The 19738-nt window shown below is 41.2% G+C and overlaps 2 protein-coding genes across 7 annotated transcripts in view; both read right to left on the minus strand.

Annotated features, from left to right (window-relative positions):
* kmt2d (lysine (K)-specific methyltransferase 2D) overlaps window positions 1–9546 on the minus strand; it is a 29744-nt gene extending 20198 nt beyond the window's left edge. Inside the window, exons 1-21 of one of the 6 annotated variants that reach the window (XM_074681568.1) lie at window positions 9450–9546; window positions 6499–6581; window positions 6115–6226; window positions 5809–6011; window positions 5594–5703; window positions 5324–5486; window positions 4931–5102; window positions 4655–4769; window positions 4259–4437; window positions 3645–3943; window positions 3396–3515; window positions 2524–3269; window positions 2300–2413; window positions 2073–2186; window positions 1867–1971; window positions 1601–1782; window positions 1157–1321; window positions 838–947; window positions 659–703; window positions 364–552; window positions 75–254 (exon numbers count right to left, since the gene is read on the minus strand). In XM_074681568.1, coding sequence (XP_074537669.1) covers window positions 75–254; window positions 364–552; window positions 659–703; window positions 838–947; window positions 1157–1321; window positions 1601–1782; window positions 1867–1971; window positions 2073–2186; window positions 2300–2413; window positions 2524–3269; window positions 3396–3515; window positions 3645–3943; window positions 4259–4437; window positions 4655–4769; window positions 4931–5102; window positions 5324–5486; window positions 5594–5703; window positions 5809–6011; window positions 6115–6226; window positions 6499–6547 — 3472 coding nt within the window. In that variant the 5' untranslated portion in view covers window positions 6548–6581; window positions 9450–9546. Of the gene's footprint in view, window positions 1–74; window positions 255–363; window positions 553–658; window positions 704–837; window positions 948–1156; window positions 1322–1600; window positions 1783–1866; window positions 1972–2072; window positions 2187–2299; window positions 2414–2523; window positions 3270–3395; window positions 3516–3644; window positions 3944–4258; window positions 4438–4654; window positions 4770–4930; window positions 5103–5323; window positions 5487–5593; window positions 5704–5808; window positions 6012–6114; window positions 6227–6498; window positions 6582–7101; window positions 7206–8893; window positions 9337–9449 lie in introns of those variants that run through there. The other 5 variants (XM_074681571.1, XM_074681570.1, XM_074681572.1 and 2 more) reach the window with 5 other exon arrangements.
* A 4173-nt stretch (window positions 9547–13719) lies between these two features.
* Window positions 13720–18883, minus strand: dhh (desert hedgehog signaling molecule). Its single transcript, XM_074680517.1, has 4 exons — window positions 18631–18883; window positions 17863–18223; window positions 15308–15569; window positions 13720–14974 (listed from the first exon to the last, which is right to left on the minus strand). Exons 2-4 carry the CDS (start codon window positions 18169–18171, stop codon window positions 14166–14168), a joined length of 1380 nt encoding a protein of 459 aa, XP_074536618.1. The 5' UTR covers window positions 18172–18223; window positions 18631–18883; the 3' UTR covers window positions 13720–14165.
* Between the last annotated feature and the right edge of the window lie 855 nt (window positions 18884–19738).

Genomic DNA, 19738 nt, shown 5'->3' on the forward strand with positions numbered 1-19738 from the left:
ACCAATTGATATTTTGTCCACAATCAATCTGAATACAATAATTGATTTATTCATCTTATTATTGGATGGTTTACCAGGTCTGTAAGGTTTCCTCTTTCTCTTTTTGCTATCCTCCGTGTCCTCCCCTCCTTTTAGACCTTCACAGTCAGCGATCCCCTCAGTCCCTTCTGCACCTGCCTGTCCTGCACCGCCATCTCTGTCAGGGCTCCCAGGATTCTCCATCTTGGTTTCACATTCCATGGGCTCCCCACAGCCTACAAATACAGATTACAATTAGTTCTCATTAAAGTGTTGAATAAAAATGGCCCAAAAATGCATTTATTGTTGCTTACACACAAGAGGGTGAACAGAAAGAGAGCCCACCTTGTCCAGCCTCACCTTCTCCTTCAATCTCCCTCAGATCCATTCCATCATGAACTCCTTCAAGACACAGAGTGCCAAGACGGGAACGACGCTGCCGTCTCTTATGTAGGGGAGACATTGAGATGCTCCGAAGTAGGGACATACCCGACTCTGTCAGCCACACACCCTCCAACCGATAGAACTGGGGCTCTGTCAAGCGATAATAGCCAATCAGCTTGACCCACACAAAAAAGTACAAGACAAGACAAGCATAGATTTTTTTTGTGTAGTACATGAAATTGTAAGATCCACAAACCTGGCTCTTTGATCTTTATTGATGCCATAATGGCTGACTCTACTACTGTGAAAAAAGGCAATAGGCATAGGGAGAAAGAAACAGAAGAAGATATCATCAGTACATATAATGCCCTGGGTTGATATTTGAAAGAACAGTTTTCATGTCTTCCTTTTTTTGTGTGTCATTCTGAGACTTACCCACAGGTTTTGGAACATATGGGGTGCAGAATGTGCATGCAAAGCCCTCATCAGAAGCTTGTTCCACCTCATCCTCTGTGTACAGACTCTCACAGACAGCATGGACCCATCTGCACACACACACAGAAATATGTTGGTATGCATACTTTTCCTGACGAATCACACCGCAAATCAAAAGATGTTATGGAATAATTCATGCTGTGAAAAAAACATAAATAATCCATTCCCCTCTTGTCATCATTAGCTGCAGTTTCATGAATACCTAAGTCTGGTGTGTGGGTGTCTGTGTGTGTGTGTAGTTCTAATGAGCAACACCCACCTATCGCAGTACTGACACTGCAGCAGCAGCTCCTCCTCCATGAAGTTCTCCCTGCACACAGGACAAGTGACGAGGCTGGCACAGGGGCCACAGTGGGTATAGTTGTTCTGCCACTCACAGTGGAACCCTGGTGAGTTGGAACCGCACTGCACACAGCACACACACCTGCACAGACAGAGTGAAGCAAACTTTAAGAATTGTACAGCTTTAATCAAAGATTAAAAAACCACAGATGCCAAGGAGAGTGGTGTAACAAATTTTCTTTGCCTAAGGAAGCAAAAGACAGCAGGTTGGGTCTGTGAATTGCTAATGCTGGGCTGAGGCATGAGTGTTTTACATAATATGCAAATTTTAATGTTTTCATTTTCATTTGACCTCATTCAGAGCAGCGAAGTTGAAAGAACCTTTGTGCTTTCAAGAGTTTAAGATTTTAGGTTCTTTTACCATTTACACTTCCAACCACCCTTGGGAACGTTGTGCAGGGGTGGGTCCAAGCAGTAGGTGTGATAGCTGACATCACAATCATCACACAGCAGCAGTCGAGAGGGGTCTGAAGCTTTTCCGCATATCTCACACACGATACATTCCAAACAGCGCCAGCCCTTACGGAGCATCGTCTTGGTGATCTGTGGGAGATATCATGTTTAATTCTTCTGAATTAACAAAAAACATTGATGCCAAGTGATGTTCGATATCTAAAAAGTACTTACTTTGCTGTTAACACAGTAAGGATGGTAACACTGAGCACATTGAGCACAAGCCAATAACTGTCCCTCCATGCCTTTTCCAAAGCTGCCACACACGACACACATATCCTTGAGAAAGAGAAGGAAAAAACGTCTTTAAGTTCTTCTATCAAAAGTAACATCTGTGCTGCAGAATGACTTAAGATATTCCTCTACAACTAGAGCAGTACCTGTAGCAGGACAAACTTGTCAGTGTTTGAGAAAAGAACCACTGTGTTCTGCATTGTGTCATCTTCCTCATCCTCTTCCTCTTTACTAATTCCAGTGTCTGCAGTCATACTGAGCTGTAGAGGGAGGGATAGATAAATAGTTAGAGTATAAAAAAGAAGATTGAATTTCGCTAACAGACTATGTGAAGGCTAACAGACTATGTGAAGGCTATCATAGTGCAGCTTACCAAGAATGCATCTATGCAGGAAGCCATGGCTTTGAGGCGCGACCTTCCACCCCGTCCCCTTCCTCCACCACCGCCTCGGGGTCTGCGCTTCCCAGGAAAACTATTGCTTCGTCCCTGCAACCCAACAAGATACCAGCTCAGTCTCAATGGATCTTGTGGCCACAGCAAACTGTTGACCGGTATTCACATGAGTTTTTAACAAAACATACACGGTGTGACTGTACCTGCTTGACTCGTGAACGGCCCGGGGATCCTCTGCGTTTCACCTTTTCTCTGTCACTTCTAAGGGCTTCAAAGGGCAGTGAGTCATCAGTCTCAGTAAGCAGGTTATCCGGGTGAGAGTGACCAGCAGGAACAAGGTCAAGGTCCATGGAGAGCTGAGGATCAGGCTCTCCTGGAGAGCCCAAAAAGCCACTACTGCTCTCATCTCCATGGCTCATATTGGACATCTCATCTAGCAGCAATTCTGGCTTGACGTCTTGATCCTGCTCTTTGTCTTCATTTTGTCCTTCTTTCATCAGCTCATCGTCCTCCTCTTCCTCATCCTCCTCTTCAGACTGAGGTAGTGACCTCCCTTCCATGTCTACAGCAGAGAGGGCCTCCCGAGTATCCACTGATGAAGAGAGTGGAGGGGAGGACTGGGGATTGTGGCAAGGGTTTCTTTCCAGCTGGTTAGCCATGGGCAAATGTTCAGAGTTGTCCACAGGGGCTGGTAACTTTGGTGGATCCTTACTTAATGTTTCGGCAGACGACATGACAGAGCCACTGTGTTTTAACTCAGGCAATACTTTTTGCTCTGCAAAAGGAGTAGCCTTTTGTTTCTCAACCTCTTTCTCCATATCTTGCAGGCTCTGCTGTGACGCTAATGTCACTTGTTCTGAGGAGTTTGCCTGGGAGACATGTCTGACTGCATCTTCAGCTCCCTCCTCCACGACAGGTGAAGAGCCCCCCTGTCCTGCTGCTTCAGGTTCTAAATTTAAGATGAAGGATTTTTTTTGTTATAATCACCAATATCTTCAAATCTATCATTACTTACAATGAAAGTTTCTTGGTGTGCATTTTGAAATGGGCGCGTCCAAAATGTATTTAAGTTTACCTTTAGACTGATGAGAAGCAGTGAACACCTCAGAAGTCATTTCTTCAGCTGCTGCCTTCAGGTCCTCCTGCATGGTTTCCTCCCCAACATCTGGTGTCTTAACAAGTGCAGACTCCACCCCTGAAGTCAAACCATTTAAAATGAAATGTTAAAAACTGATATAAACAAGTCAAATTGTTTTACTGGTCAAAAACATTAACAACTAAACTTTGCAATGTTGAGTTCATTCCATGCACAAGTCATACTCACCAAGGACCATGGGTGACTCTCTGTCAGCAGTTTCTTCACCTGGGTCCAGCTCTGATGTGCATTTTTGTCCCTGTGTGTGTGTTAAGTCTGTGTGCTCTTCTGTCTCCATGTCTGTGTCAGTTTGGATTGTCATCTCCACCAAGTCCATGTGTCCAACAGTCTCTTCAGACACCTCTCTGGTTTGTACCTCTGCAGTGAAAGGTTGAGTGACAGGCTGCTGCTGAGCTTCCTTGCAAAGCAGGCAAATGCACTTTGCTCCTGGATGTTCCCTTGGTAAAGAACATTCACTGTGCATCCACCTAAGAAAATAAAACCAACATCAAAACATATTAATGAAAGAAGGGGGTCAAGTTTCAACTTAGCAGACAGAAAAAGATTCCCATCTATAGAGGCTACAGTCCTTGTCCTACTGCTTGCAGGATCTGCATGTGGTTCCTCACACTGTCCCCTCATTTCCTGACTATCAAGGTCAGTCAAAGCTGTCCAATTAAATAAAGGCATAAAAGCCCAAAGAGAAAGCTCCAAAAAACTTTACAATGACAATGTCTGTGACAAGCCCACACATAGTAGTTTAAAGTTCAATAAAATCATTGGCTCTTGTACGTTAAACTAACCTGTGGCAAACGCTGCAGCACTGCAGAGTGACAGATGGGTTGGTAGCTTTGCTGCACACGCCGCACATAGTGCTGCGGTGACGTTGGCAGCCCTCACATACGGCATAATTGTCATACCACTGGGCTGAACCTGGCAGCGTTAGTCCATGAACACCGCACTCCGTACATACACGACATCTCTGAAATATTATTAGAAGTTTATGTTTACAACATGCCAAACTTAAAAATCAAAAAGAATATAAAGCGATTCATTTTCAAATATCTAATAAAACATCAATTTCTGCCAAGAAGAGTTGGCCTTTAAAAAATGATGAGATGAGTAAGCTAGCTCTAACCAGCAAGTTAACTGGTGGAAACATCATCTTAGTACTGGCATGAATGACAAATCTGACTTACTCTGCATTTCCATAAGTCGGAGGGAAGACAATCCATAGCCGGCTGGAGACAGAAGGTATGGTAGCCCTTATCACAGGCATCACAAACCAACATTTTGGAGTCTTCTCCTGGTTGCCTAAGATTTGAAGATTCAAGATATTCAAAACTTAGAAAATTTTTTCTTCAGAGTTGACAACCTTTAAGCGCAAAAGTATATTACCAAAAAAGGTAACATTTTAGGTACAATGACTGAAATCCTCCATTGGGACCTAGTTTGTCTCACAAAGGTGTACACACCTGCAAGTCTGGCACACTTTACACTCTGGACACTGCCATCCTGCCCGCTGGATGGGCGTTGCACCAATCTCAAGGCAGGCTGCATGATAATGTAGACCACATCCCGTACAGAACAGCAAGTCTGTGAGCTCTCCTGCAGAGTCACATACTGCACACCAAGACTCTTCACCTGCTTCACAAAAAAAAGAGATGAATTAACTTTAAATAGAAAAACACTATAACAAAATACAGTGTTAAGGTTCATCTTATTTTTCTTATTTTAATTATGGGGAATTTCCTAGGGTTTGTAGCTAGATAAGTAGGCACCTTTTACAGTTTGTCAGCAAAAGGCCTCTACTGTGAACATGTCTTTAGTGTAGCATAAAAACTGACAGAAATGTTCAACCCTCTTACCCAACTCCTCTGCCTTATCTATGTGCTCTGGACAGAGGAGAACCAACTGCTTCATGGATTGGAAGGATCCACTGGCTGCTGAGCAGGGGAAGTGGTAGAACCGTGAGCAGCCCTCAGCGTGGCATCGAATGGTTGCACCCAGTCTTTTGCAGTATTCGCAGAGCTGAAAGAAAACAATCATAGCTAAGAATATATCTGTAATATATCTGTGATAATTCAGATATTAATTCTGAATATCATCTAATTTAGGTATACCAATGACCAACTTACCCGCTGTGTCCCTGAGATAACGGCCTTATCCACACTCTCCAGCTCCTCATTCTCCAGCCGCTTTACTCCCTCCGACCATGCTGCACACCAGTGGTGAACCCAACAACTCCCTGTTTATTGTAAGTCCAATCATCAGTATAATTCCTGATCATTAACAACTGTCAAATAACTTAACATCGCAAAAAAAAAATTATAAACTGTATTATGTGCTTTACCTGAGTCATCAAAGAGTGCTGCCAAACTGGGGGGTTGGGAAAATCCAATGGAAGACAGGTCATCGTTCCCAGGCTGTGGCAGTGGGGAAGTTGATGGCTTGAGGGTTTGCTGCTCTGAAAATTGCCCAAAATGTCTCAATTCTCTCTGTCCATGCAGGCTCCGCTCCGTGCAGTTACAAAGCACACATGCCCGGATGTTTCCTCTGTCACACAGCAAAAAAAAAAAAAAAAAAGCATCTGGGTTTAGTTTTTGCCAGGACAACAACAGAGTGCTCAGTGGGATTTACTCTTTGTGTGAAAACTTACATAGGTGGACTAGAAGAGGCTGCAGTAGCACCTGACATAACCTCAGCAGCAGGAGGGGCTTTGGGCTCCTCTTCAGAGGAGAAAAGCTGCTTTGAAGGGGCATTGTCATCAGCTGATAAACAAAGAAAGAAACCCAGAGTTGAGGGCAACAGTGTACAAACCTATGAAAATTAAAACCCTTTAACAAACCCAATTTATTTTGTAGTGGGGGTATAAATAAATAGTAATCTGTTCCCATTTGTGTCAATGTTCCTGATAAATTACACCAATAAATCTTTAGTTTTCGGGTTGTATGGATATCATTCACTTTTCTGCAGAAAAGAGTTTAATTATAACAAATGAAGCTGGGGCATGCATGAGGAGTTTATACACAGGGTGTATTACCTGTTGGTTCAGAATCATTCTCCTCACAGTTTGATTTCTGCTCGTCCATGCCCCGCGCAGATTTTGACCTCCTTGGCAGAGATCTACAATGTATAGAGTTAGAGCATCAACTTGTTAACAAAGCCATAAAAATAACTGTAAAACAAAGTTATTTAACTAACTGTGGCAGAGACAGTTAAATGAGGTTTAATATTACCTCATAAGGAAATAAAAACAACAGGAAAACTAATATCACCATCCAGTTGCATCTTTGATACTATGCCACTTGTGTTTTATATAGGGTCCTGTTTTCAAGAAAATGGATTTAAGCTCACAAATGGTTGCTTATCAAAATAAACAGAAAAAGCTTACAACAAGCCCTCTGGTAACCTCAAAAATACATCAGCTCTCCTACAAGCTGACAACACTTGGTATTTAAAATATGATTAACATTGGGGTGGAGAAACACAAACTGCTGTCTTGTCTTCACTTTGACGATCCCAATGAAAACCGCTCTTCAGCTTTAATGTGGTTAGGCTTTTTCTCAAACTCAAGATAAACACGCAAGGATTACAGGAGAGCAACCACTCCGAATCTGCTCCAACAACTCAAGTTAATATTTACCAAGCAAGGCATAATCCAAATCAAGGAAATTGTCGCATGAAATAGAGAAAAAACAAGAACTAAATTGATGTTTTCCTTCGTAAAACAGCCACAAATCGGGATACACAAAGAAAACACAACTTCCGTATGTAGAACTTCCTGTTGCAACGGGACTCCTCTCGTGCAGAACCTTTGTCTCTCGTATCATAGTTCCGCCATGAGATTTACGCCATTAACAGAAAAATAATAAATCAAACAATGGAAGACAGAACAGGAAGGGCTCACTTTTTTTTCCTACATCCAACTAACAACAGAAAGTACGGTCGTGTTTTGTACCGTTTAGCTTTGTAAACGTGCGATGCTTGTGGTATCCGTGTCGGTTGTTGGGCCACGATTGTCACAGCAAAATGCACTCGTGGTATAAAGAGCCACACTCCATTTTAATGTATTTCATCCTATTTATCTAAAAGTAAAACAATATAGCAGCCACGCGGGAAACGTCTGTGGCGTAATGCTTCTGCTGATAAAATACAATAAAGTGCGTTCAAATAATGCAAATTACAGGCCCAGCAAGGAGTCATGCTATTTGCAAGTAGATAAGTGAACGGTGCAACCATAAAATAAGCAATATAAAAAAAAAGGAGAAATTCCAAGTCTCATATTTTCGCAGTCATGGAGGCATTGTAAATAAATGACAAGAACGGCATTCTGTCGTAATGAGTGTATTTAGTACCCGATTTATTTGCAACTCACACACCAATGTTGCATGATATCTTGTGAAACCAAAGTCTGTGGAGATACATCTTGGTCTAAAACCACGGTAGTGTTTTTTTCGCTGGTTCAGATAGTAGTTATTTAATGCAACAAAAACTCATCAAAGAAAGTAAGTCACACCTTCACACAGCACAGCTCGAACGTGCACAGCGCTACATAAGCAGGCTGTACATAAAACGCCATCAAATATAATTAGCGACGAATTGAGCTGATGAGCAAATTGAATTCATCTTTGTAACGATGATCTTAAAATAAAACGACTGAAACTGCTCTCTCTTGTTGATTACAAACTAACCTGGGATCCTATTATTAAAATAAATGTAAGTTGTATTACGCCACAACGAACAAGAATCATAAAGAGGTACTCTAAAATGGAGTTGATAATGTCCTGATCAAAACTGGTGACATGATTGCCAAGTTAACATCTCCACATCCCGGCTAGCAAAGTCAACGTGCAAAGTGTTAAAATTAACTTCCACATAGCACGACATTGTTTCTTTTTGCAGCGAAAAAATCGACTAACAACATTCGCTTTTAGCTCTAGTGTCACGGTGAATGCTGTTAAGATTTCATAGCACAAGTGTTTCAAAGCTAAGCAGTATTTCTCGATGTAAACATCGACTTCAAAGGGAAGGTTCTGCCCAGCAATTAGCCTGGCCCATGTTGATAACGACGGACTGATACATAAAAGCTAACAACTACCGATGGTGACGTAGCAGCAAAGTGTCCCAAAAGGTGAACAAACTACGACAAATGTGTCCAGTGTCATGCACAGCCACTTGTGCTATGTACAATATCAACCGACCACTTGGTAAATAAAACATTGTAAACAACCACAGTGGAACATTTTCCAAACCAAGTTAGCATCCAGGTATAACGGCTAGTTCTCCAGCAATTACACATCCCCATCTGGTTAAAGCTACTAGCTAAATGTTGCCGAAAGCAGAGCTAACATTACCCGGTCTAAGGTCAGCGTTGGTGTGTCTTTAAGTATTTTTGTTGCAGTAAGTTCAAAGAGGAAATGCGAGTAACAGCTCACCTCAAAAAAACAATAACGTCTCCTCATACATCAGCAAAATCCAAAGAGCCACACAGCCTCCCGAAATGCTGCTGGTCGCTTCATTTTCTGTAGCGGACTATCGCTGCGGCTAGCCGGCTAGAGGGAGAGTGGGGGAAGTGCACGTCGGCGGAAGGCAGGCTGTGCGGTGCTGCTAGCTAACTCTCAAACAAGATAGATAATGCCATGGTTAGCAAGACAACCAGCAACTTGAGTGTGTGACGAGTGGTCGTAAGCTGTCGGGGGACTGCTAGGCTACGAGTGAAGTATTTAACAAGCCCCCAAAAGGATCCCGGGGTTCATGCAGCGAATATTACTACATCCATGTCTGTCTCCTTTTCTTGTGGATTTAGCCTAACGGCTAATAACCTAACCGTTCAGAGCTTCTGCTGTGTTCAGGAATCTAGCTCGCGGGGTCGTGAAAGCTACTCCAAGTTTGCACATTAAGTGTACTCGAAAATTACACATCCGGACGTTTATAATGGGTCATAAACATTTTCTTTCATTGCACTTTAGAAGGCTGCAAATATTATTCTACCTAAAATTGCTGCTCAACTTTGCACTGGTACCCTTGTATGGGTCACTAGCATCTTCTCGCTTCGTTGAACTGCGTTGCGTCTGAACACGGCTCCTCGCCAAGCACCTAGCCACTGCTACTGCTACCATTGCTAGCTAATAACAACTACGTCAAAAATAATACATGCAAAATAATAAGGACATCTTTTAAGGCGGAGGGTACATTACAGTGTGAACATTTTTTGCGCAACAGTAGACACGTTTTGTGAGGTTGATTATATTTTGACACACCTCGAGGTTTAATCCAGGGAGAGGGCAAATGAAATATGGTAGGTATTAGGTCATTAGATTTTCGGATTCATGGCTTGGAAGCCATTTTTCATTTGATTGTTTTGATTGCAAGACCGAAAGTTGCTCCGACATGCATGTGGATGATTGCACTTGTTCTGCTAATTGTCTATTGCGATCTAAGGGAAGTTTGAGTGGAGTCGTTAAGTGTGAACTTGTTGTTAAATAAAATTTAATGTGCACTTTCTTATTATTACTGGTCTTCCATTTGTGTTTGTATGTTGCTGTGCATTGCGCAATTCACAATAAATGAAAACGACCGGATCATTAATCTGTCATGTTCAGACATAAATCGTCGATAGCTACAAACTTGTTGAAAACGAATTTGTTCACTTTTAGGCTTTTTAGGCTTTCATCCACACATACTTTGTCGTTTTGCAACACATTGTTCATGGGCATGGGCTAATACCATTGTGAAAGCAATGAACGTCAAATAATATAGAGACTAATGGAATCGACAAAATCTATTGTTTATGAAAACGTTTACTGCCCAGGGAAAAACTTATGGTCAAAATATTAATAGAATGGTACGAGCTGTTGCCAAATTACTTACAAAGATTGTATAGATGACTCAGTTATTATTAAGATATATAATTAACGAACCCACTTCACCTCTTCTCTGTTGTCAATCTTGTGCATTGATCTTAAATCTCAACAAAAATTAACAAACTGGCAGTACAGTAAAGCTTGAATGTCATTGAAATGTTCCTGAGTAGCACTTACACAAAACAAGGTTGGGCAGCCATTTGAGAGGGTGAAAAGGTCACAGGATTACTCCACAATGTACTGTATTTTTTGTTTTGCTCTTTTGCAAACTGTTGCAGGTAAGTATCTTACTTTAGCAATAACTCAACTGTTACACTTAACATAGAGGTAATGTCAGCTAACCTCATATTGTCAAACTTCTATGGGACAGAATCTGAATGCCAGGCAGGGGTGTATTTAGTCGTTTGGGGGCCCGATGCAAACCCAGTCAATGGGGCCCTCCATGTCCTTGTAACTCATCTTCCTCAGAGCTAGACTGGCCTTCCCTGGGGGGTCCACTGTCTCTTTCCGAGAATCAAGGCATGAGACAGTGCTAATCTTGTACATGGTAACTTAACGCAAGTTCTGTACTTTTCTGTACTTTAGTTTGATTTCGAAAAAAGTGAATACATAATTTAGTCCACTTTGTCCTGGATTTGAAATCTTATATGGTCTATTGACAGCTTATTTGTCCCACAGTGGGGAATTTACAGAGTAACAGAAACAAGAAAGTATGAAGTGAAAAACATTACAATAGGTAAATATTGAAAAAAAATAATTTAGTAAAGAAAAAATATGTAAATATCAAGCACAACATAAAACTGGAAAAAAAAATCTACTGAAAGAGGTGATATTTACAGTTACCAAACTTGTCGGTACTAATATTTTAAAGTTAATGCATTTTAATTGGACCCACTGTCCAGTGAGTTATGTATCAAAAAAAGAGATTTTGAACAATTATGTAAATCAGTGACTCAAAAAGTTTGATTTTGAGAAAATTATCCTATTTCCTGGGCTAGATAAAGTCCTTAAAATCCTAAAAGTCTTTTATGTTTATCTCAGATCTCAGAGCAACATTGTTTATATTTCCAACTTGGTTGAAATAAGAAAAAAATGGGGAAAAGGGTGTTTTTTACCACTTTCTTCCTGAATCAAATTCTCAGATGTGTTGTAACATGGAACAGTCCATTGAATAAGAAGGGAGGGGGAGTGCCCAAAACGATCATTAAAGATTAAGCCTTTTGATGTATTTTGAAGCATGTGAAGTAAGATTTAGAAAAAAGAAATGCTTTCAATTGAAGAGAACTTCATAAATCAGTTTTTAAGAGATGCTTTGGGGGGCCCTGGGAATCTTGAGGCCCAAGGCATTTGCCTGTGTTTACCTAATTGTAGCTACGCCCCTGATGCCAGGACACTGCTAAAAGCAAGGATAGATTAAGAGGAACTCAAACAAGGTTGAAACAAGATCGGGTGCTCAAGTTAATAGAAATAAATTCCAAACTGTGACCAAGTTTTCGAGAGTTATGTATGTAGGTCATAAGAACCAAAGGACCTATAAAAATGACATACACAATGAATTTTGTTACCAGATTCAATGTCAAGCAGGTGTAAAGACAAAAAAATATTCACAATTATTATGAGTAATTTTGTACACCAAACTCTGAATATCTGCTAACTATTCACTATTTCAATAGGCAAGATCACCAACCTCTGACCTTTGGACCAACCAAATGATAACAACAGTATAAGTAAAAATTAAGTGGGCCCTTTGAGCCATATATTTTATTATGGTAAGGATGTTTTTCAGGGTTTCCAGGGAATGGCCGTAACAAAGTTTTTCAAAAGACGTGTCTGTGTCTGTCCTCATACTAAAACTAGACCCACTATGTTCAAAAACCTTGGTGAGGAAATAATCAACTGTTAATATGGATTTTCAGTGTAACTCAAAAAACTTTTATTGCCAACATAGAAAAATGAATTCATTCAAGCAGCATAATGTTTTTAATATTACCATATACAATATTTATCAAGATAATGAGAGTTATCTGTGTTTTGTTTTTGAAAACAAAGAAAGTAACAATACTGCAGTGCTTTGATTCCAGGTCAAGCCCTGATGTTTAAGTAGGCCTGCTGCCCTCAGTTTGGATGTGCATGTTTCTCTTCTTTTTTTTATTTTTTATTTTTTTAACTTCTTTTTTTTTACTGGCTTGAATTTTAGCAACACATTTTAATGGTAAAATAAATTTGGTCATGTACATTGTGTATCAAAGCTTGTAAGTGCAGTGTGCAAGTTTTCATTTTGAAAATAGGTTGTTACTGGTCCCACTGACAGGATTAGTTAACTCCCCATTCAGCTTTAGCAAGATTGGATTAGATTTTTTTTTTTTTTTTTTTGGGTGGGGGGGTGGGTGGAATGGTTAAAAGGCAGACACTGATTGGACGATAGATGTAAATAGAGGGTGGTATTAGGACCACAAGTCTTTCCCATTGGCCAGTGAGCAGTGTGGTTGTTTTCCCATCTGCCTCCTGCATCTCAAGGATAATCCCCTACAATACCTCCACAGATGTTTACAACAGAACATAAACACTTTGGGCTACTTTTTATGCTCATAATTTTTCTGTTATAGTTAGTTTTCTGGACAATGTGTGATTTACAAGTCCTAAAATTTTGACTAGAGATGCTAAATTGAAATATTTCTTATAAGTACAGTTGTATAATATTTTCCTTGGTAAAACTACCATTGTAATGTATCCAGTTGCACATGGATGGGAACTTGAATCACAAATGTAATCAGAGTCTATCAATATATGTTTTTTACTTCTCTAGTTACCTTCTGTAAAGATATTTTGGAATGTTTAATCACAGACGCAACATGTGTTCTTCCACTAGGGGGAGTATAACCCTGTACCTTTTTTCATGCATACAGACTAACATGCTACAACATGTCCTTTAGAGTGTAGATATTTTTGAATTTTTTCGTTAAATATGCTTCATCATTAACAGCTGACTCGATGTATGATATACAGAGTGAAAGATGGAATGCAATTAAATCCAAAGCTTTGTAGACAGTAAACAAAAAGATGTTGTCCTGAATTTATTAACAGATTTTTGAAAATTTACCTTTTAGATTTTAACGAACGTAATTTAACCCCTGATAAAGTCTGAGGCTGACATTTAGTTAATGTAGAGGCAGAGTGTGAGGAATATCAAGCATGTCTGGGTCCCTAAATCCATGGGTCTTTACATTGAGATTTCAAAAGGTGTGTAAAAGTTAAACAAACAGAATATTTAACTACAACCCCATATAATTTTTCTATGTATATTTTACCAAACTGTAAAAACAAACCAGTGTCCCAGTCAAATTTTATGTACAAGTTAAAATAAAGACATGGGTTGCTTGTTTTAAAAAAATCACGCTTTAAACTGTTTTATTACATAAGGGCAATGTAATACATGTAGTGGAACTATTAAAATAAAATGAAAATAGAAGTTATATATTATGATTCAGATAGTACAAAAATAAAGATTCTGTTGTGGGAACAATCAATTCTAACCCAGTAGAATAAAACTTTCCACATATAAACTGAAATAATTAAACAAAATATTGTGTTGTACATGTTGACTATATTGCATTTTATATGAACACTATACATCAGTCTGCTCAAACAGTTTTCTCCTTATTTCAGAAAACATTACATCAGTTCTTTACACGCAAGTCATTGTGCTACAGCAGTGACAAAAACAATCAAGCAAGCCTCTCCAAATCTTTGGATTTATTGAAGAAAAGAACACAAAGTGCCATTGTAAGTTTATCAGAGTAGTGTAGTTTATTAGTGCAACATGTAGCTCTAAAGTTAAAGATTTTTAAGGATGAAGAGCATCTAAAAAGAAGCAGCCAACGTTGTACAGTAATCTAGCATACCAGTGCACATCTGATGTCTGTCTTTGCAAAGAGTGCTTCTCTTTTATTGCCGTCCTTAGAGGCTCACTCGTATTGTCTCTTTTGCTAACAATGCCATTATAGATACCTGTTTTGTCCTTTGTGTCAAAAGTGCTACATTGCAACCGAGTCTTGGCGTATTTGACTTCATTGTCTGTGCTGTACTGTTGTTGTGTTGTCTCCCCCCAGAAGAGCAACTTGAATGAAGAAAAGAGTCGCACAGGTCCAAATGCCCAGTGAGCAAGTCTGTGGTCCTCCATCAGTGCATAGCTGGATGCCAGCACTCCATCAACAAACACAGTCCCAGCTTCTGTCAAGGGTGCATACACTCCCACACTCTCCACCACTGACACTGAGACGATTTGAGATGGACGTACTTGACCCTCTGCTGTGTGGATGAGAACACAGCCTCCTATTTTGGCTCTGCTTGCAAACTGAGCCTGGTACTCATTCCTGTCCAGTCTGCAGTGGTTGTTCAAAAAGACCAAATGGTGTGTAGTGAGGGTCAGTCTTTGGCCTTCTTCTGTCTCCAGAGACAAAAAAGTGGACCAGCTTTCATGGTCCCGGTGCAGAAACAAGAGGACTTCACTAAACACGACCTGGCCTGTACCGGACAAGGCCATGACTCTGTCCCCAGGAGCCAATGAGGACAGGCTCTTTTGCAGTCCACCAGCAACAGTCACCCGGGCCCAGCCGGGAAAACAGCCACCCTTTTCCACTGCGACAGAGTGATCTACAGGAAGAGAAGGAGAAGAAAAAAAGGAGCTAAGATGAGCAAAAATAGACTGCATCTCTTCACAATTTGGATTTTCTGATAGCATTTCCCCCTAATATCATACTGATAAATATTTAATAATACAAATAACTTCCATAACAATGCACTTCAGTTATAGATAACAAAAGTGTGCTGATATATTTAAATTTCATCTAAAACTACTTTTTCGTGTAAAAATTGGTTGTTGATTAGGATGTTCACGACAATGCTTCTGAAACATCCACTTCATCAGTGTTTTTTTCACAAAGTTATCCGTGCGATCTTCTACCAAAGCTTCCTCTTTTCACTTACCAGCTTTAACTGAGCAGTGAATGTGGTATTTAGACTCATAGTGCACCCAGTCAAAGCCAGCCTCCACAGCCAGCTGGGCAAGGAGACCATATTTCTCGGTCTCTCTGTCATCCGTGGTTATATCCACTGCCCGGCCTTCGTAGTGCAGAGAGCCAGAAGGGTGGTGACCGTCCTCGTCCCAGGCCTCCGTCACACGTAGGTGCACCCCAGGCCACTGGTTCATCACTGCAATGGCTAGCCTGTTCAAACAGTCCTTGCATCGCTGAGGAGAGAAAAAAACAGAGGAAAGGAATTCATTTTGAGACATCGTTCACTCATAAATCAAACAATATGGAGGACACTGGCTTATATCTGGCTTAGCTTTCACAGCACAGATGCTGAGAACATATCTTAAAAATAAAAATTGAGAAAATGTAATAATTTTTTCACTATGAACTTCTTAGAAATATAAATTATTTTTTCTATCAAACATACATTTATAATAACTGATACCATTTGGGAAAATCTAGTTAAGGGAAAGTGTAGGGCTACTACATTGAGGCTTTTACACTCTTCCTCTTCCATCCTACAGTACAGAACATCAAGATGGGCATTTAGAAACATAGAAAATGTGCATATGCTCAGATGTTTTGTATCATATCTGACATGACATGAACAGGACTATTTAAAATATTTTGCTCAGAGTTTCACTTTGTAGAAACTTGAAACTTAATTTCTTTTTCATGAGCATTAAAGGCAAAATTAAGTAAAAAGCTTTCAAATGAAGGTGAACTTCTCTTAAACTACTTGGTCTACAGCAGGTGCCATGTATGGAAAAGTTATGCCTTGATTTCCACAAGCATAAGAGATACTCTCTGTCATTTATTAACAAGGGGCATTGCACTTTCTAAGTGTACCACAGGTATGTGGAGTATGAGCGCCTTCTGTACACCTCAATGCACAAGCTAACTTAAGTGCAACTCAGAGGGAAATGGTTACAGTGTTTCAACTGTCTCTGTCCGTCTCTGTCCCCCAGGTTTATTTGTCTGCTGGCATTACCACACAATACCTCCTCTACTCTGCTTAAATGCCATCCCAACCTTGCTCAGACAATCAAGGCACAAGAACAAAGCTACTGTAGCCAGTATGGCACATTCCTTGGCCTTTTCGACAGAGTGACAGAATAATCAAGGCCATTCTCTGTCTTTCCAGTTTGTTCCAGGCATGAGTGTCTCCGTTTCACCCCTGAGACATTTGATCAAAAATGTGCACAGTGACTCTTAACAGCACTGTGGGCTGTGATGTTATGGTGTCAGCATTGTCGCAAAGTAGCAGGCTAGAAAAATGAGGACATCAGCAACCAAGGTGATACATTCATTGTCATCTCCTGTACGTGTGCTCTCTTTCGACACATGGTGTGACGGGAGCTGAAACTGATGCAATGAAGCTTATTGTGCAGCTGAATTTACAACGAGTAGGCTGGGAAAGAAAGTGAGGAGGGATGGAGGCTTGGTGAGGAGAAAGCAGAGGGTCGAGGTTGGGACCAAAGACAGAGGGCAGAGGGTAAGAATGTATGGGCACGGACTTGGGAATGTGACAGCAAGAGTGAGAAAGCGAGAGGGACAGAAAACAAACTGGGCACAATTTTTTTCTTGCAATGCCATTGAAGAGAGGCGTTTCATTGTCAGAACTACAATAGTTGCTTTTCCGACGGTGCCATTACTTCAGCAGGCGGGAATTTTGTATAGGCGACCCCTCCGAGCCTCCAAATGACACACAAAGAGTGTCTTTCACATCTGGGTGAAAAAAAGAGGGGCACATGCACGTACACACACTCAAACTGAGCATCAGCAGAAGTACACATGTGCAGACGCAGATTTTAAAGCACGTACAATCACTCTGGAAGAGGAAGGGGCACAGATTCATATCTTTATCACTCACATAAAGCCGCAGCATCTGATGAAGCTGGACATCTGAGTGTCAGGAAAAACTGTGGTCACATTCAGCAAACAGGCATTCGAGGCATTAGAGATGGATACCTACCCCTGGTAAACATTAAGAAACTTGGGTTCAAAGGCCATACCTGGTTATTTCTCAAGGCGGGCACAGTAAGAATAGTTTTATTTGCAATAACAAAGACTTTGGTTAAATATTAAAGGAAGTGTTCCTGAAGGGGAACACATTCTCTTGTGGGCTAGTGTTGAATTACACCCTGATCTTCTTATCTCAAGAAAAAGGGAGGGGAAGTTTAGTTAAAACTTACACACTGTGTTGAACACTTGTTTGTGTGTAAGGGCCTGGTAAGGGCAGTTAGTGCAGAGTGTGTGGATAACAATGAGTGAGGTAATATGAGTTGATTTGGGGGTGCCATGCCAGGTGGCAGAGTATGAGGTCTGAACCGTGGTCTGCCCACTTCACCTGAAAATGTACTAACACGCTCAACCTGGGGAGATCAAACAAGTCAGAGCATCTTTCAATCCATCAATCAATCTCACTTTCCCTCCCTCTTTTTTAATTTAAGGCTTCAAGAAACCAGAGATCTCAATCTATACACCCTGAGCACATATCCATCTCACCTTGGTCATGAAGCGATCTGCATTGGTGTTTTCCTCATCTTTAAAAACAATATCCGGGTTGTAGTTGCACACAAGCTCATTGAAGCGCTCTGAGTTGCGAGTGATCTTTCCCTCTGCTCTCCCGCTGGCCCCCAGGTTGTTTTCAGAGAAGTTGGGGAAGAACTGCTTGTAGTGCATGGCTGTGAGCTTCCTGGACCTGGGTCTGATCCCATACCCAGGACCTGGTCCGCATCCCTGGACGAGCCATATGCAGGTCCACACAGCGAGCAGGCCAAGCTGTGCCAGGCGGGCCCACCAGGACTGCTTCATTGGGGGGGAAGGGGAGGGGTTGGGACTCCCAGGGGTCAGTGACTCAGGGTGCCTGTGGGAACACCAAAGGTACAGGTGTGAAAAAAGTGATGAGGTCAAAGGTTAGCCCAGTCCATTAAGTATGAGCTTTAGATGTAGCAAACTGTGATGCTGGAGCACAGAGACTTCTTTTTAATTATAATCACACTTAAAAAAGAAAAATAAACAAATAAAGTGGGTCTGACTTGGGGTTTATAATTTTTGGGTGATTGCTCAAGACAAACAGTTATCCCAATAAATGATATGATTAAGCTAAAAAAAACCAACAATTTGTTTTAAGCTCTAAAATAATGACAAATAGCAGGTTTGAGCTAAAATGTTTCGTCAAATTTGCCGCCTCAAAGCCTCCTGTGTCGTAAAAGTCATCTTCTCCTCAGGCACTAGTCCTGACGCAGGTGTTTTTCGTGGCTTTCTACTCACCGCGTCCCTCCTCACGCATTTCCTTCAACGACACACACCAAAGGGCTCCCTGCAACTCCTACGGACGCTGCTGTGACGCTCCCATCCTCTCTGTCCATCCACAAATGTTTCGTGTTTTTTTTCCTTCTCCTCTCCTTCTTCCACCGTCTTCTGTCGCGTTTCAGTGCTCCTGGCCACCTTGCACCAGCCATTGGGTCTTATTAGCGTCCGGACAAGATTGCCCTCCCTTCCTCTGCGCGCTCCCTCTGCGACAGCACACGCCTCCAATTCAACCTGACAAAGGACATATGATTACCCCCCTCCCCTCCACCCCAATCCTTACACCACCCTCAGTATTAAAGAGCAATACAAATACTATTACTTCTGACAACTTTTCCGCTTAAAATCTCATGTTAAATCAGTGACACCGGGCCACCCTACAGTTTGTACAACTTAAGAGTCACGTGACTGCACTAAAAAAACTGAGTTAAATAAACAGATCTTTATGCATGTTCCAACATGCCCTTGCTGCTGTTTGCTCATCCCACCCACCAAAGCGACAGTCAACTAAAATGACTCTTTACAAATGCTATTAATAGAAAAGTTGAAGGTGAGGGGCTAAGAGGGAACACATCATCCAGCCTTGACCCCCTCTGACTGTGACTTACAGTGCTGTCTTCCTGTGTTTTGGGAGCCAGCCTGACCCCCCCTGAACCCTTAGCAAATGAGGATCTCTCTGCTGGAAACACCCATGGCGATATCATTATGTTATTATTTTTATCTGTCTCAGAACAATAGCTGGGAGAGTCATAAAATGTGCCAGAGACTGCAAAAGAAGACACAGAGATGAAAGTTATCACCGTGTGTCTGTGCTCTGACATGTGTAATCTCATACGGAAGTGTAAATTAATGGCAGGTGAAAGGCTGAAGTGTGTCACCAGTCTATCTATGGACTCCTGGAAGAGTTGGACCTGATGTATCGCAGCCACTTTCTCCATAGTTACTTCAACTCATTTTAAGCCACAATCCACCCACAAAAAAGTTTAAATAACTCCACTGAAAAATGCAAATTCATGGAATGCCTGATCTAAGCAACACTTACATTTTTACTTTTGTGTTTAGTTGAAGC

Source organism: Halichoeres trimaculatus, unplaced genomic scaffold, assembly GCF_033239565.1.
Source record: "Halichoeres trimaculatus isolate MK-OKI-2021-1 unplaced genomic scaffold, fHalTri1.1 fHalTri1_scaffold_11, whole genome shotgun sequence".
Classification (NCBI taxonomy): Eukaryota; Metazoa; Chordata; class Actinopteri; order Labriformes; family Labridae; genus Halichoeres; species Halichoeres trimaculatus.